This window comes from Desmodus rotundus, chromosome 5 (assembly GCF_022682495.2).
Source record: "Desmodus rotundus isolate HL8 chromosome 5, HLdesRot8A.1, whole genome shotgun sequence".
Classification (NCBI taxonomy): Eukaryota; Metazoa; Chordata; class Mammalia; order Chiroptera; family Phyllostomidae; genus Desmodus; species Desmodus rotundus.
Genome location: NC_071391.1, coordinates 45,032,704 through 45,051,357, shown reverse-complemented (window position 1 = coordinate 45,051,357; position 18,654 = coordinate 45,032,704). Strand labels below are relative to the sequence as shown.

The 18,654-nt window shown below is 36.1% G+C and overlaps 2 protein-coding genes across 2 annotated transcripts; one reads left to right on the top strand and one right to left on the bottom strand.

Annotated features, from left to right (window-relative positions):
• The first annotated feature begins 1,715 nt into the window (after nucleotides 1–1,715).
• LOC112315934 (olfactory receptor 51F1) lies at nucleotides 1,716–2,683 on the top strand. Its single transcript, XM_024572595.3, has one exon. It carries the CDS (start codon nucleotides 1,716–1,718, stop codon nucleotides 2,661–2,663), a length of 948 nt encoding a protein of 315 aa, XP_024428363.2. The 3' UTR covers nucleotides 2,664–2,683.
• Nucleotides 2,684–9,413: 6,730 nt separating this feature from the next.
• Nucleotides 9,414–10,952, bottom strand: LOC112315935 (olfactory receptor 51F1). The gene is made up of 2 exons (XM_024572596.3): nucleotides 10,937–10,952; nucleotides 9,414–10,407 (listed from the first exon to the last, which is right to left on the bottom strand). The coding sequence occupies exon 2, from the start codon at nucleotides 10,363–10,365 to the stop codon at nucleotides 9,418–9,420; it is 948 nt and encodes a 315-aa protein (XP_024428364.2). The 5' UTR covers nucleotides 10,366–10,407; nucleotides 10,937–10,952; the 3' UTR covers nucleotides 9,414–9,417.
• Between the last annotated feature and the right edge of the window lie 7,702 nt (nucleotides 10,953–18,654).

Here is an 18,654-nt window from a genome sequence, read left to right as displayed (position 1 = left end):
CTACTGAAAACCTGTACTTTATCTTCAAACCTGCATCCATCTCTTCATACTCCTTGAACTGTAGTAAATTTCTCCCTAATAATTCACAGGAAAAATAGGAACTGGTTAAAAAAGAAGAAAATTCTAACATGTGGTATAACTTTAATGACTCTTCAAGACTTTATGATAAGTGCAATAAGCCATCACAAAAGATCAACTACTTCATGACTACACTTATATGAGTTACTTAGAGTAGTCAAAGTCACAGGGAGAGAAAACGGAGTGGTGGTTGCCAGAGGCTGGGAAGGGGGAAAATAAAAAGATACTGTTTAATGGGCACAGAGTTTCATTTTTATGAGATGAAAAGATGTATATAAGATGGATGGTGGCAATGGTTGTCCAACATTACGAGTGTATTTAATATCACTGAACCGCACACCTAAAAATGGTTGCTGGAAAATTCTATGTTTGGTGTATTTGACCACGATAAATAGATTTTTTTAAAAAGTAGCACTGGGTGGTATTTGCCTTTGATAACCATCCACCAACTTACTCATTTCTCACTTACTAGTGTCACCAGAAATGATGATCCTCATCTTTTTGAGAGCTAATTATTATTAAGCTGTATATCCAATCACCCACTATTTTCCTAAGGAATTTTCTACATCAATTAATTCCTAGCATTCTGTATTTCTAGTCTCTCCCCATGTATTGTATGTATCTTTAACATCAGTTTGAAAATATGTACATTTGTCTAGGTTTTTCCATTCTTAGAAAAATCTTAAACGTACCTTACGGTCTTCTTAGGTCATGGCTATTTTTCTCCTTGCCTTCCTTGACATGTTTTCAAAAATATTAGACACTCTACTCCCTCTACTTATTTTCTATTCATTCCTAAAGCCACTGTAGCAGGTCATCATCTCTCAATGCTTGACTTCAACTACTTTTTAGGGTCACGAATGTGTTCTCAGAAGCATTTGAACATTTTATCCTTAGAAGACTTGACCACTCAGGCAACTCAGCACAGTCAGTCATGTAATTCCCTATTCTGCCACCACGCTCCCTTGATTTCAAGGTTCCTGCACGGTTGCCTATATTTATCTTGCTTTATTGTATGTAGACCTTTCCAATAATTTCTATGAAATTCCATCTTCACCAGTTTTCTCTTATAAATCTAATTTCTGAGGTTGTTCATGTCCACTGTTGGATTAAAGTGGTACTTATACGATGACAACTTCCAAATGTACATCATCAACAAAAATATGGAAATGTTGTCAGATAAATCCCTGCATGAGCACTGCAGACCCATAGATATCTTTAAGTGGGCTTCTATTAGTCATTGCACATGCAAGTCATTCAAAATAAATGCGTTGGTGTCATTCATATCTCTAATGATTTAATCTTGTGATTTAATGGAGCGTTAAATTCTGTCAGTATAGAAAATAATTATCTTATAATATTTATAATGTTATATTGGCATATTTACCTTGGACTTGAGAGTAAATACACAGACACACATTCCCACATGCATACATATTCATATAACACACACACATATATACGTAATAAAATAGAGTTTGATTCAGGGCATTCTCAATGATAGAGTACTTATCTATATTTTTAGATAAATTTCTTAACCTAGAGAAAATTTACCTAGATATTTTGTGTAACCGTGTAACTTCTTATTTCCATAGGATGAGAGCACTGTAAGAACAAAGGCTACAGATCTACAAAACATGGGGATCTTAAGTAACCTGACGTCTACATTTCCAACTTTCTTGTTGACCAGCATTCCTGGCCTGGAGTCTGCCCACGCCTGGATCTCCATCCCCTTCTGCTGTCTGTATGCCATTGCCCTCTCTGGGAACAGCATGATCCTGTTTGTCATCATTACCCACCAGAGTCTCCATGAGCCCATGTACTATTTCCTCTCCATGCTGTCAGCTACTGACTTGGGCTTGACTGTGTCTACAGTGCCAACGACATTAGTTGTCCTTTGGTTTAATGCAAGAGAAATTAGTCTAGATAGCTGCATTATCCAAATGTTTTTTCTTCATGGACTTACATTTATAGAATCCGGGGTGCTAGTGGCTATGGCCTTTGACCGCTATGTGGCAATCTGTGACCCTCTCAGGTACACTACTATTCTCACTAATTTCAGGATTATTCAGATGGGCACCTTGATGGTTATACGTACTGTAGTATTAATAGTGCCACTACTCTTGCTCCTGAAGCCCCTGTATTTCTGTAGAGCAAATGTCCTTTCCCATTCTTACTGTTACCATCCAGATGTGATTAAGTTAGCATGTTCAGATACTCGGGCCAACAGTATCTGTGGATTAGTTGATCTCATCCTGACCACAGGGGTAGATACACCATGCATTGTCTTTTCTTATATCTTGATCATTCGCTCTGTGCTCAGTATGGCCTCCCCCAAAGAACGACACAAGGTCTTTAGTACTTGTACGTCCCACATTGGAGCAGTTGCTGTTTTCTGCATCCCCATGATGAGCTTGTCCTTGGTGCATCGCTATGGCCGATCAGCCCCCAAAGTGGTCCATTCAATGATGGCCAATATATACTTGCTTTTGCCCCCTGTGCTCAACCCCGTCATCTATAGTGTAAAAACAAAACAGATTCGCAAGGCTATCCTCAGTCTTCTCCTTACACATAAACAGAGGTGATTAATTTTGAGAAAAACCTGATAAAACTTACTTTTACTCTAGAAAGCAACCCTGGTAGGTGACTGCCTATTAGATTATTTTTCTCATTTTGTTCATTTGTTCAACAAACATTTATTTAGTAAGCATTTTTGTGTTTTCAGTTATGAAATATATGTATGATGTACCTCTAGAACTTTGCAGTCCAACAAGAATAGAAACAAAAAATGTAATAATTAAAATAAAAAAGTAATATTTATAGTAATTAACATTTATTGATTGTTTATTTTATATTAGGTATCCTACTAACTGTTTCTGAGATATATTCAATTTATTCTTCAAAACAACTCAATGAAACTAATTATTTTAGATATGAAGAAACTTAAGGTTATAGACATTTATTTCTTTATCAAAGGCCAGACAAAATTTAAAAATAGATTTACCAAGTGATCCAATGATTTCACCTGTGAGTATTTATTCAAAAAAATTGAAATCAAGGTCTCTAAGAGATGTCTGCATTCCCAGGTTTACTGCAAATAAGTCTTCATACTTATAAGTTTGGTATACATTTTTACGTAAGTGGAAAAAGAGGAGGACAAGAGACTCAATGAGGATGTCAGCAAATAGTTTCAGCATTTCCATTGCTTGGAGAAGCTGCATAGTAGAGTTCTAAGACTCCAGTGTTATACAACTGGAAAAGTACTCTGCCATCTGTGTGGCTCCGAGCGAAGGCATCATAGCTAAGTGCATCATTTTCTTTATCTGCAGAATACAGTGATGAGCTAGATAATCTCTTAAAATGCTAAGGAAATGTACACAAGATTAGGACTTTGTATTTTCTTGGCTGGTGGAATTTGTTTACAATTTGGACAGCATGAGAAGCTAATGAAGGGCAATTTAAGAAATTTTGTGATTCCATAAGATTAACCTGACATTTGCATAGAAGATAAATTGCAATAAGGAGAGAATGGGGTTAGGGCTACCTGGTACAATGTGCCTAAGCAACGAGAGATTCTGAAGGCACAGAATTGTGGAGTTGGAAATGAGAAACTTTATTAAGTGCAGCATCAAAGAAGTTGTATTTATTACATATGGTAACAGTTTTGATGTTAAAGATAAAGAGATAGGCCAAAGGTGACATCAATAAATCAGGTTTGATAGGTTGAAAAAAAGGGTGGCATCACAAGGGAGATAAAAAAAAATTTAGTTTTGATCACATAAAATTTAAACAGAAAGACATGTTGCTGGGTGAGGGGAGCACTTGGTTAAGTTTTTTCAAAGAAGGAAATCTTTTAATCACTTTACAACTTTCATTATCAAAAATAAGTTCACTCATTAATAGACCAATTAGATTGTTTGTAAATAAGACAAAATAAATTTGATTTTGTACTTGCTGACTTTGAGGTACTGATGACATATATGGATTATTTTGGTAGAAAGACACAGTTTGAAATACTTCATGAGAATACATGTCCTCCAAGAGCATGTTTTATTTATTTTTACACAAGTAGTTGATAAGTATTCACTGAATGAATTGAATGAATAAATAATGAAATATAAATGTATAAATTTATAAAATTAACTTTGAAGAATGGATTTCTTTTCTGTCTAACACATGTAGGGCAATGAGTACAGAAGCATATTTATTTATTTGGAAAGATTTAATTTATTTATTTTTAGAGAGACGGGAAGGGAGGGAGAAAGAGAGGGAGAAAAGTATCAATGTGTGGTTGCTTCTCACATGCCCCCAACTGGGGACCTGGCCTGCAACCCAGGCATGTGCCCTGACTGGGAATTGAACCAGCAACCCTTTGGTTTGCAGGTCAGTGTTCAATCCACTGAGACATACCAGCCAGGATGGAAACATATATTTAAATTACTATAGACATTATGTACTTGTTTTTGTGTATTTTTTATTGTCATAAATGCCTCAGATTGAAAATTATTCATTTTTAAAATTTTAATGATATATAGCACTATTTGTTCTTAGTAGCAAAGTATTAATAGTAAATTAAATTTATAAAACAGCAATTGTCAGGATAAGTAATTACTTAATATAATGAAGAAGAAAATTTTATGAAGAATTTAAATTATACATGAGGTACATTTCATAATTTCAATGCCTTATAAAGTAAGTTTTTTATCTTTATTACTTTCTAATCTTTGCTTCAAAATTATATGAATCTGCTCTGTAGGCCTGCAGGAGAGATATGACATGCTAATGCATGTGTTTACACTTCCTAATTTCATATAACTATTCTGTTATTCATCTAATCAGTGACTTTGTAATCGTTGGTACATTTGCCTTGAGCAGTTGTACCAAAAGAGAAACTTAAAGTTTAAGATATTCTTCTGTTTGGTCAATTATTTAGTCCCTGGGATCACGACCATTGCCTTACAGGCATTTGTCACCACGCAAAAGGTCTTAATGCGCCCAGTTGGTGACTAAAGAGTGTCTATGAGACTGGTGTTGGGTAGTTCTGTGGCAAAACATATTTCTTTTTTTCTTTATAAACATTTAAAAAAATTTTCAATTAGAGTTTTGACATTCAATATTATATCAGTTCCAGGTGTACAGCGTAGTGGTTAAACCTAAGCCCCAAACTAAAAAGGGGGCTCAATACACCAGGCCTGCACAAGTGAACCTGACTAGTCAGAGCTGGAGGCTTAGCCACCTGACACAAGCAGGGCCAATCAGGTGCTCTCTCATGAGTATTTTTAACATTATATTTCAAAATAATTTCTCAGTAAAAAAAGGCTGCAAAGAGAATACTCATACATCCTCCACTCTGATACTTTATTTCCTGAGCATCGGACACTTCAAGGGAGACACATGAAGAGGAAATGACACACTCTTAAACTTCTCCTGGGCAGCCTGGCCACTCTGGCTTCTCTGTCTGAAGGTTCAGTTGTGTGGCTTCTCCTTGTATTGCCCTCAGAATTTTTCTTTCTTTTGAGATGTACTGGTTATTAAAATGTGATCTTCACACCGTAGGCCATGAAGGAAAACAGTGCCAGCTGCTGAGCTCATAAGCCCATCATTACATTTGAAGGAGGCCACATGTCCTGTGAGCTTCTCCAGACAATGACTGGGTGCTGCAGGGAAACTAAGGCAGGTGCTTTTCAGGAGGGCACAGGACTCGTCTGACAGGTGACTCTGACTTGAGGATACTTCAATGGCCTTTGCTAACCTGTGAAGAATTGCATTATATAGTGGGATGATAACTTTCCACCAAAACCATTTTTTGCTTTCTCTACTTAACTCAAGGTGAAGTTTACATCAATGTATGACAGTTCATCCAGCCTCCTTCTTGTCCATTTTTCTTTTCTTCTTGTAGCAAATGTTACATAGCCCCTTGTTGGCTGCTTGTGTATTTTGCCTCAAGGATGTCATGCTCTATTCACCACATGCAAAACTACTTGTACACTAAGATCTCTTGCTTGCCCTTTGGACCTTGTTGGTTCTTATGATTTTAGTAATTCACCACCACTATTTGACTTCTACTATGTCAAGGCCTCCTCATATGCATGGATATTCATGAGCCTGGCTCTATGACTCCATCTCCTTCCGTCCTTCCTGGTCAGCAGATAAGGGCCACTTCTCAAGTTATTAGTGATGCTTTTTATGATTTATACAGCTCATTCCTAATGGCCTTGATGAATGGTGTGGGCCTTTCATGGAATGCACCTTTAGGTGGGTCTTCTGGCCCTGTATAATTTATCTATTCCCCATGCTCATTTTCCTCAGAGGCTTTATTCTATTGGTAAAAGAATGATTCATAAAAGGAGTGGAACTATGAATACAATGCAGACTAAAAGCAAAAGGGGAAGGCACGTGGTATCTCAGAGTGGAAAACAGCATGATTCACCTTGAAGATAATAGTTGAATGAGAGGGATGATGAGAATACAAGCCAAGATGCAAACCTGATTAATGAACAAAGTGAGAAGGTAATTTACTTCAAGGCTGAGAAATTTCATTAGGTCCATCCTTCTAAAGGAAATATTTTCACTCATTTTTCCATAAATCGATCAGATGGCAATATACTAGATGGATCAAACAAACAGAACAGTCAGAGAATACAACATATGTACATAATGATAGAATCAGGAATCACATAGTGTATGGAAAAATATAATGCACACAGTGGTATGTCTTCCCATGCACACAGCTATTTCTTTCTTTCTTGTCACTCTCTTTTATTTCTACCTGTGACCTATGGAATGAGCTAGTCAGATCCTCAAGACTCTCCTATTAGAGTCCTTTTAACAGTGTTTTCTTGAACTATTGAGATTTATTAGAATGCTAATTAAATAATTTTACCTCAATCCCATTCTATATATTAAGCCAAGCACTAGTTTACTCCTTTGCGAGAGGGGGAGTGGGCAGGGCAGCGGAGAACAATGCGGGAAAAATTGGGACAACTGTAATTGAACAACAATAAAAAACATTTAAAAAGAAGGAAAAAAAGAACTATACAAAGTAACATGTCTACATACTGTCCTGGGCATTTTGTAGAACAACAATATAATTCAAGCCAAATAAAATGATCCAAGCTTTTGCTTGCACTTTATAGGAGTCTCCAAATATATCAAGAATATTTCTGCTCTGCCATCATCTTGTTCTTTTGCTCACTTCTAGCCAGAGGTCTCCATAGATACCTAACGTGTTTTTGTTTGTTTTATAGAGATTCTGCTAGGAGCACACTTTGCAATGCTGTAGCTCTTTGAGCACGTCAAAGTAAAAGTCCCTCGACTTTAATATTTTACGTGTTTTATCTTTCTGAAGCTCCAAGCAGCTAAGAGGCATGTAGAACTACCAGAACTATATGTGGGAGACATATAATATTCAGGAAGCAGAACTAAATTTATAAACCAAATCTAATCAGTTCCATTATAAAATACTGTTGTTCAAGCAAAAGATGTTCCTTAAGCAACTAGTATAAATATTTTTACCTAAATTCACTTAGAAAAATCTGATGGATAGAGAAAACAAAAGAAAAATATAACAAAAGATTTTGTTTTCATATTTTTCAATGCTATGTCCAGATAGGACCTGTAAATTTAAAACACAGGAGAATATTCTTCCATGAAAATAAAATGATGAATCAGTATTTCTTACATTCTTCCATGGAGTTACCTCTAGTACTATTGTTTTGCATTTCCCTTTGGAATCACTTCAGCTTAGATACTTATGCAAACAAGGGGTATAATTTGGTATTATAAACTATCACAAAGCTTAATGCATTATTTTAGAATTTGTCTATGTTGCTATGTTGTCACACATTTGCCATTAAGTTTCTTGAGTGCAAGGAGTACATTTTTACTTTCATTTTTCTATTGCTTTTCACAAGGCCAAACATAAGGTAGACCCCCATTCCCTGGTGTGCTGGTAAACTGTATCTCTGAAAACAAACAAAGAAACAAATGTCCTCTTCACGTGCAGTGTTTGCCAGTTCTCATGGTACGAACAATGACAATTTCAGCTGCCAGCACAGCGTTACTGAACACAGAGTTGTGATGAAAATACACACCATGGATTCTTGCAAGCTGGAGTGAGTGCCCCCACTCTGCTGCCCCTGTGTCTGCGGGAGATAAGGAGCACCCCTCCTACTGATTAATTTTCCAACTGCAACAAAATTGATGTGACTTCCATTGAGTTTCTATTTCAATTTTTTCTCTGAGTTTTTCTACCATTTTACTCAGCTGAGTTGTAAGTTTCTGCCTGCTTCTCAAATTGATACAGTTATGTGAGTCTCTTTCCAGGGGTCTAATGGCTTATGTCTAGCTATGTATAACTGTTTATTGGCTGAACACCATGAATTCTTTACTTCAGTTCTTTGATTGGTTAAGAGAGCCATGCAGGCCCTTCACGGCACCTCTGATATTTATGGAAAATAAATGAGTGTGTTTGTATGTGATTTTTCTGTGGAGAAGGGTTCATGAGGTTTATTAGATTCCAAAAGGACCATTGGGCAGAAAATGGTTATGAGCCTCTACCCCTGACCTCCTTACATTCTATTACTACATGATCCTTCTCAGTCCTCCAGAGTTCCCATTTCCTGTGGAGAATTACCAAATATCCCTAATCCTCACAGCTTTAACTATTGATTATCAAGTACTAGATACTGATCTATGGTTTACTTTGTGACATGTCTATACCTACTTTTTGTGATATTAATAATTAAGAAAACAAACAAAAGTGTACTCTAAGGAAGCCATTGTGACCATTTAAAACCACGATGTACGGAAATAAAAATCTAGTCTTTACTTTTGACCACACAGCATATTTCCTAGATGCTTTTGGCAGAGTATGCAATACATTAGTAAAGAGAATAGTGTCTAAGATACAGAAAGTCTAGAGTCAAATGAACCCTGCTCTGTTACACATCTGGCCTTTGATGAATAAATATGTCTCTAGGCTTTAGTGTCTTCAAGTCTAAGATAATTAATAGTTCCATTGAGTTGTTTTGAAGAATAAATTGAATATATCTCAGAAACAGTAGGATACCTAGCATAAAAAACAATCAATAAATGTTAATTACCATGAATATTATTTTTATTATTTCATTATTACATTTTTTTGTTTCTATTTTTGTTGGACTGCAAAGTTCTTGAGGTATATCATACATATATTTCATAACTAAAAACACAGAAATGCTTACCAAATGTTTGTTGAACAAATGAACAAAATGAGAAAAATGATCTAATAGGCAGTCACCTACCAGGGTTGCCTTTTTAGAGTGAAAGTAAGTTTTATCAAGTTTTTCTCAAAATTAATCACCTGTGTTTACTTGCAGGGAGAAGACTGAGGATAGCCTTGCGAATCTGTTTTGTTTTTACACTATAGATGACGGGGTTGAGCACAGGGGGCAAAAGCAAGTATATATTGGCCATCATTGAATGGACCACTTTGGGGGCTGATCGGCCATAGCGATGCACCAAGGACAAGCTCATCATGGGGATGCAGAAAACAGCAACTGCTCCAATGTGGGACGTACAAGTGCTAAAGACCTTGTGTCGTTCTTTGGGGGAGGTCATTCTGAGCACAGTGAGAATGATCAAGATATAAGAAAGGACAATGCATAGTGTATCCACCCCTGTGGTCAGGATGACACCAATTAAACCAAAGATGCTGTTGGCCCGAGTATCTGAACATGCTAACTTAATCACATCTGGATGGTAACAGTAAGGATGGGAAAGGACATTTGCTCTACAGAAATACAGGGGCTTAAGCAGCAAGAGTACTGGCACTATTAATACTACAGTACGTATAACCATCAAGGTGCCCATCTGAATAATCCTGAAATTAGTGAGAATAGTAGTGTACCTGAGAGGGTAAGAGATTGCCACGTAGCGGTCAAAAGCCATAGCCAGTAGCACCCCAGATTCCATGACAGTAAATCCATGAAGAAAAAACATCTGAGTTATGCAGCTATCTAGACTAATTTCTCTTGCATTAAACCAAAGGACAACTAATGTCGTTGGCACTGTAGACACAGTCAAGCCCAAGTCAGTAGCTGACAGCATGGAGAGGAAATAGTACATGGGCTCATGGAGACTCTGGTGGGTAATGATGACAAACAGGATCATGCTGTTCCCAGAGAGGGCAATGGCATACAGACAGCAGAAGGGGATGGAGATCCAGGCGTGGGCAGACTCCAGGCCAGGAATGCTGGTCAACAAGAAAGTTGGAAATGTAGACGTCAGGTTACTTAAGATCCCCATGTTTTGTAGATCTGTAGCCTTTGTTCTTACAGTGCTCTCATCCTATGGAAATAAGAAATTACACGGTTACACAAAATATCTAGGTAAATTTTCTTTGGGTTAGGAGAGGTGTCTAAGTTCAAAAAGAACTTTCTTTAATTGAGAAAACTCTAAATTGAACTTTGACATTCATCTGCATTCATATCAGGTAATTTAGCTGTATACATACACATTTTAAATCTTAAACTCAAAGAAAGTATGTCTGTATGACTTTAAACATTTTGTTGATAATTATTTCCTATATTAACACAATAAAGCTCCATTAGATTATAAGATTCCATGAATAAAGACTTTGTTAAGAAATGTAATTACATTCAGTTTTAAATATCATATATGAAATGACTAAAGGAAATCCATCTGAATATATCCTTAGGTCTTCAGTGCCCATGTTGGTATGAATCTCCAGGGGAAAATCTCCAGATTTGTGCTGGAGACAAAAAAATCAGATTTTTGGTCCTTCATTAACTATTTGGAAGTTGTGAATCATTTGAACCTAACAGAGTGGGTGAACGACCACAGAAAATGGACTTACAGTGAAAACCAGTGAAGATACAGTCCTGCAGAGTCTGGACACTTGACAAGAACTGCAAAATTCAAGAAAGCATGTTGACTCAGTGTTACAGGAACAATAATGAGGAATTGCTTTTGCAGTCAAGGGTACTAAAGGTTAAAAATTTTAAATGAAAGCCCATGCAATAGCTTCATTAATGACCTTGAAGAAAAGCAATTAAGGTCCACAACGAAGCTGAGACCCCGCTGCAGTAGCATGAGGAATAAATGGAAAAGCAAACAGTGGCGGCACCGTGTTTACATTTCTGGAAACTTGTCAGTGAAGGCAAGGAGAAAGGCCATGACTAAAAACGACTCTAAGGTGGATGGAGAACTTTTGCAAGATTGTAAAGACTTAGATAAATTTCTGCGTTTATAACCTGAGGTTAAAAGTACAGTAAATAATGAGAGTTTGAAAATATACAATGGTAGGGATTCATTGATACAGAAAATTCCTTAAGGAAGTAGCAGGTGACTGAGTTAGAGCATGACAGTAATTAGCCCTCAAGTAGATGACACAATGCAATATACCGATCATGTATCGTAGAAACGAGCACTTGAAACATATATAATCTCATTAACCAATGTCACCCCAATAAAGTTAATAAGAAAAGATGACAATCATCATTTCCACTGATGCTAGAGAGTAGTGACAAACAGGTAGGATAGCGGAGGGTTATGTGAGGGCATTATCTGCGAGTGCCACTTAAAATTTTTTCATTGTGGTCAAATACACCAGACATAAAATATACCATCATAACCATTTTGAAGTGTACAATTCAATGGTATTAAATATAGTCATGTTGTTGTGCAACCATTGCCATCAATGACCTCAACTCTTTTCATCTTGTAAAACTGAAAGTCTATAGCCATTTAAACAATAACTCCCCATTTCCCAATTCCCAGCAGTCTCTGAAAACTACCATCCTACTTTCTCTCTCTCTGGTTTTGACTATTCTAAATATCTCATATAATTGGAGTCATGCAGTATGTGCTTTTTGTGATAGCTTATTTCCCTTAGCATAATGTCCACATGGTTCATCCATGCTGTAGAATATGTGAGAATTTCTTTCCTTTTTAACCAGCGCCCATTTTTTTGTGCTGCATGAGTTATTAAAGTGGTATTCACTGCTGTTCCAGGAGCATGAAGTGATGGATGCTAGTTTGAAGATAAGGTAGAGGTTCCCAGTAGGTATTGCAGAGAAAAGGAGACGCAGTGGAATACACAGAATGCTAAATACACACAGAATGTTAAAATGCTGTGAAGTCTTGTTCAATTAAAATTTAAAAAATAATATTTAAACGAATGCATTTACATTGTTAAAATCAATCCATCCTAGGAAGACTTAAAATCAAATAATAGCTATATTAATTAGTACTATATTAATATTTTTAAGTTAAACATTTAAAAATTGTAGGTGAAATTTACTTCCTGAGAGTCAATACCCTATAATAAGTATACATGTTACCATTCCCTTTATGCAAATTTCTAGTTACATTTTTTTAGTTTAATACATATTATTTACTGACTGTATTTTCTGTGCCAGATATGGGTGAGATATAAAAATGGACAAGGTCATTTTTTTTATGCTTCAGGAACTTACAGGTTTTGTGGAATAGTGGTATGGGAATTGTTAGTTGTGAAATAATATAGTAAGAACTATTTTATTTTCATTTTTAACTTCATTACAGTTACCTTTTTAATCTGGAGTTCCTAAGGTTTTCATTCAGTCTGAGAAAAACCATTACAATAGTTAACTGGAGTCTAGCAGGGTTCGGCAATTTGTGTGTTACATGGACCTGAGGACAGCGGGGACCGGAAGATTGCCTGACTTTTTACCAGCTCGCATGAATATTTGTGAGTAGGTAACCATCAAAACACAAAGTTAACACAATGAACACCTTTCTCTACCTTCTTACCAGCTTAATGTGCAAATGGGAGCCTTTTTTGTCTTCACTAGCAGAGAGAAAACAAGTTACAGTTCTGGAACCAAGGACTTTATAGTAAAGTGGGATTGAGCTGTGGGACCATTGGCAAAATGAGAATCTCCCTGGAGTCACAGACAGAGAATTCTCTCCATCTATTAATACAGGACAATGCTGTATAATTTCAGAAGGGTTTTATCAATTAACTCAAGTAACAAGTGTTCCAGGGGACCTTAAATGCAAATAAACCAAATCATCCATATGGATGGATGTTTAGACATTGCTCTGTCACTGGGGAATAAAGAGATGCATGTCATTGTCTCTGTATTATCAGCATTCTGGGAAGATAGGAAAGCAAACTAATGTTTCCTGGAACAATTACGGTGACATTAAAGAGTGAAGAAATTTGCAAACCGGTCTCTAAGCCCCTGTTTCTTTATGACTGCATTGATCCGTAGGGAGGATGATACATTCACTCCTGAATCCATCTTTGTCCAGCCACTCACTGGCTTTTCCCCAAGAAATGGGTCGGCTCCTGATATATAAATTGGGTCCCATTTTGCTAGTGGCTGGAGTCACTATGTGTAAATAATGAGTTCCCATGTAAATGTATTCTTACTCTGCTGTTTTTCTGTGGTCATAAGTTGAAGGACCTAGACTATGGGGAGAATTTGCCCACCCTTGTCAATGTGGGCAGTTGGGTAGGGATGCAATTACTTTACAGGCCTAGCAATTCTGGATTCATAGATGAGGGAAGGACCAACACCAAACGATATGTTTCTCCTTTGTAGAGAAACCCCCAATTTGCCTAGGTATCAATAAAATCAGTAATGTGTTTCTCATTTAGCTATTTTTTTTAAAAATTTCTGTTTGGCTAACATTCTTACGCTTTCTTGTTTGAGAACTCTTTAACAGCAGAAAATGCTAGGGGTTAACTCCGAACGCCGTAACTCTACCTGCAACCCCTGCCAAGCGTCTGAACTGATACTTCAACAGTCAAAATGAAGTGTGAGCAAATTATTGTGCAAAGTCTTATTAGTCAGTGTGAAAGAATGAAAAATTTCAGTACTGTTGTTTTATTTGATTTCTTTGCCTTTGTGGTGGGTGTTTCCTGGTACCTCACTGAGGTTATAATTTTCATTTTCATTATGATTAACCAAGGGGAACAGCTTTTGATATATTTTATGTTGTTCGAATATCTTCTTTTACAAAATGCTTTTCCAAGTTTTTTGTAAGGAAAGTTAGCTTAGTTTTCTAGAAAAAATATAATACAAATGACACAGTTAGAATGGTGACAAAAACAGGGAGGAATGCTGACTAACTAATTTCAGCAACAGAAGGTTACTTGTTTCTGCGGCTATTGGACGAAGCCTGATCTTCCCAAATGTTTTGTCTATATTCAATTGAGCTGTGTTCCTTTATGTCCTCATCCCTTATTCATGCCTTTCCTCCCATATGGTTATCCGATAGATGTGGCACCAGTTACTGAAGTGAATATTTTTTGTTATTGCACTGTGAGATCACTTTCGGTATATGTCAGATAACTCTGTGGGTTTGTTTCTGGATTTTCTGTTGTGTTCTATCTGTCTCGTGGGCTCTCCTTGCACTGATACTTCACTGCCTTTCTACTGTGCTTTGGTGCCTGGCAGTGTGAGTCCTTTCAGTTTTATTCTTGGGTAACAGCACTAATGTTTCTAGATTCTTCACCTTTCTATATAAATTTTAGAATAACTTCTGCAAGAAAATCTTCTGAGATCTTGATTGGGATTGAATAAGATCTATTGATTGTTTCTGGAAGAACTAATCTATTTACAATATAGAACCTTATAATTCATGAACATGAGAAATACCAGCATTTATATATCTTCTTTAATTTCTCTTGCTGGTGCTTAATAGGTTTTTCTATTGTTAGCTTTTACATGCATTTGATTTTTTTAAGTTGTATAATTTCTCATGCTATTTTATATGATACAATATCAGAATTTTACTTTCTTATTAATTGTTGATTTGTAGAAATACCATTGTTATTTTAAGATTGTTTTGTATTCAGTTATCTTGGATAATGATACTAATTACTAATAATCTCTTATTCATGTCATTTTATCTAATACTGTGTGTGGTTTTTTCTTTCTGATTATGTAAATGAACAATCATGTCATCTGTGAATAATTTGTTTTACTTTATCTTCTTTACAATGCTGCAATCTTTTACTTTTTTTTTTTGCCTCATTATGCTTAAGGTCTCTGATTCAAAGTTAAGTAGAAGTGGTGATGGTAGGTACTACCATCCTGTGCCCAAACAGAAGAAACATTTTCAGCATTTCAACATTAATCATGATTTTTAATGAGTAAGTTTCTGATTCAGTTTATTGTGTTAACATAAATATTGAAATAAACATTTTTGTATTTATTGAAAAAACATAATTTTTCTCTTTGTTCTATTAATGTGGTAAAATATATTAAATGATTGTTGAATACTCTTACTGGGTTATTTTTGATAATACTTGTTTGGGATTTTTGCCACTATGTTGATGATAAATTTGATTTTAATTTTTGTTGTTTGACAGTAACCTTCAAAGATTTTGTGGCCTCACAAAATAAATTAGGAAGCATTTTTTTCCCGCCCCCTCAGTAGATTCATCACTTCAATCTCTGCCTTCGTGTTCACTTGTTCTCCCTGGGTGCTTGCCTCTGTGTCCACATTTCCCCTTTTTAAAAGGATACCAGTCATATTGGATCAGGGCTCACCCTAATGGCCTCATTTTAAATTGATTACCTCTGTAAAGACCTCATCTTCAAATGAGTTCTTAAAATATGTATTTCTAGAAGAAACTAAAAGCTAAGTTTTAACTCTGTTAAAATGCTTGGATTCAGGATAGAGTTTGTTTGCTAGGTTCCTCTTTCAATAGCAGTCAGCCTCTGATGCCATCATTGGGGGCTAGGCCCCCTTGTGTCTTTCCAAGGTGGGAGGATCCCAATTCTAGATCTGTTTCCTGTTCTCTATCAGCCGTGCTGTGGTGGTTGTGAGGAGCAACCCCTCTCTGGGATGTGGCCTGCAGTGATTACTCCTTTGAACCACATATTTCTTCCTGGTCCTGCAAGCTTTCATGGTGGAGATCCTCCTACTTCCACCTAACCTGAGATGTTGTCTATCACATTGGTTCCAAGCCCATAAAATCAACTACTGTAAGTAACGCTACTATGCCAGCTCTGCTTCACCCATACTTTCTCTTTTTTCAGTCAGGGCAGTCTCATGCCATCTGGGTGTTAGATGTGTCCATCTGCTTTCCATCCCACCATATTATTTGGTTTCGATAATTGGCCGCCCATCTGGGAGCAGCTGTGATAACACATGTGCTGTCAGTGAGCCCCTTTGCTTCACATCCTCCTGGTTGCCCTTCTGCCTCAACCAAATCATTCCCAGAAGGCTGGCAATTATGAGATCTGGATGATTAGAAAATTTCCTGAACAGAAAACCACTTACCATGTGTTAATAAATACACACATTTTTCTTAACTTAAACCTTAAAAATTGGGTTATATCCAGTTTCTCCTGATGGTAGTGTTTATAGATCACATTCCAAATTTAGTGAATAGAGAAAAAACATTTCAAACATTAAATCTCCAAGTGAAAATGAGTCACAGTAAATGCTACATTAACCATTGTCCTTCCCCTCCCCCACACATATAAGTCAATTGTGTCTAAAAAGTTTTATTGCTTGTGTGTGTATCTCAAAACTCTTTTTCTTTTATATACATTGAATTAAAATAAATTGGAAAAATAAAGAAAATCGGGTGAGAGAAGAAGTTTCCATGATTTGCCCCCTTGATCTAGGGCCAACTCTTCCTGTCAAGGTTTCACATGTTTCCCTGGGACCCAGATTCTCTCTGAGTCTCAGCAGGACAAGTCCCCAGTCTGAATTTGCCCATCAATCACACAGTGGATCCTCCCTGTGCAACAAGCTAAAACCTAAGATGCTAGGAAAAATCAAATCTGTATTTTGCCAGGCAACCACATTTCTCTCCATTGCCCCTTTGCTGTTCCTCCTGGATCTTACATGGTTCATTGTCTTTGCAAATGTTTTTTAAAATTGTTTTGTAATTAAATATCAAAATAATTAAATTTGTAATTAAACATGATAGCATAAAGTTGTTCAGACAGAATTAGTGTCATTTTTAATTATATTTTTCCATTACTATTTATCCTCTCTATACTCCCTTTCCCCCACAATCATCACACTGTTGTCTGTGTCCATGAGTCCTTTTTCCTTTTTCCTCAATCCCTCCATACCCTACCTTCCCCCTCTTATCTGTCATCCTGTTCTCTATCTATGAATCTGTCTCTATTTTGCTTGTTAGTTCAGTTTGTTCATTAGATTCCACATAGGAGTGAATGAAATAATGTGGTATTTGCCATTCTCTGGTTGGCTTCAATTTCACTAGGTATAATCTGTTTATTCAGATTCTCTGATTCTTCCTTATTTAGTTTTGGGAGATTTTATGTTTCTATGAATTTATCCAATTCAGGTTGTCCAATTTGTTGCTTATAATATTTTCTTACACTCCTCTGATTTTTTTTGGTGTCAGTTGTTAGTTCTCCTCTTTCATTTCTAATTTTATTTATTTGTGTTCCCTCTCTTTTTTTCTTGATGAGTCTGGTTAAAGGTTTGTCAATCTTGTTTATTTTTTCAAAGAACCAGCTCTTGGATTCATTGAGCTTTTGTATCATTTTTAAAGATTTTTTTTCATTTCTTTTTGTCCTGTTCTTTATTATTTCCTTTCTTCAATTCACTTTGTGATTTGTTTATTTTCTTTTTCAAGTTCCTTTAAGTGTAAAGTTAAATTCTTTATTTGAGCTTTTTCTTATTTCTTGAGATAAGCCTGTAATGCTATGAATTTCCCTCTTAGAATTGCTTTCCCTATGTCTGAAAGATTTGGGGTTGTTGTATTCTCATTTTCCTTTGTTTCAAGGTATTGCTTTCTTCCTTGATCTCATTCTTGACCCATTCATCATTTATTAACATGTTATTTAGTTTCCATGTCTTTATGTGTTTTTCAGTTTTTTTCTTGTGATCGTTTTCTAGTTTCATAGCATTGTGGTTTGAGAAGATACTTGATATGATTTCAATCTTCTCAAATTTATTGAGACTTGTTTCGTGTTCTAATATTTGTTCTTCCTTAGAAAACTGTCTATGTGCACTTGGAAAGTATGTATATGCTGCTTCTCTGGGATGAAGTGCTCTGAAGATATCAATTACATGCATTTGGTCTAGTGTGCCATTTAAAGCCACTGTCTTCTTGTTGATTTTCTGTCTGGAAAATCTATCCATTGAAGTCAATGGGGAGTTAAAATACCCCACTATGATTGCATTTCTGTTGATCTCTCCCTTTATGTCAATCAGGATTTGCTTCACATACTTAGGTGCTCCTATGTTGGGTGCATAAATGTTTACTAGGGTTATATCCTCTTGTTGGATTGTTCCCTTTACCGTTATCTAGTGTCTTCCTTTGTCTCTTACTATAGCCTTGGTTTTAAAGTCTATTTTGTCAGATATAAGTATTGCTACCCTAGTTTTTTTCCTTTCCATTTGCATGAAATATCTTTTTCTATCCCTTTACTTTTAGTCTCTGTGTGTCTTTCAATCTGAAGTGTCTTGGAGATAGCATATATATGGGTCTTGTTTTCTTATCTGTTCAAATACTCTGTGTCTTTTGGTTGTAGCATTTAAGCCATTTACATTTAAAGTGATTATAGATACACACATATTTATTGCCAT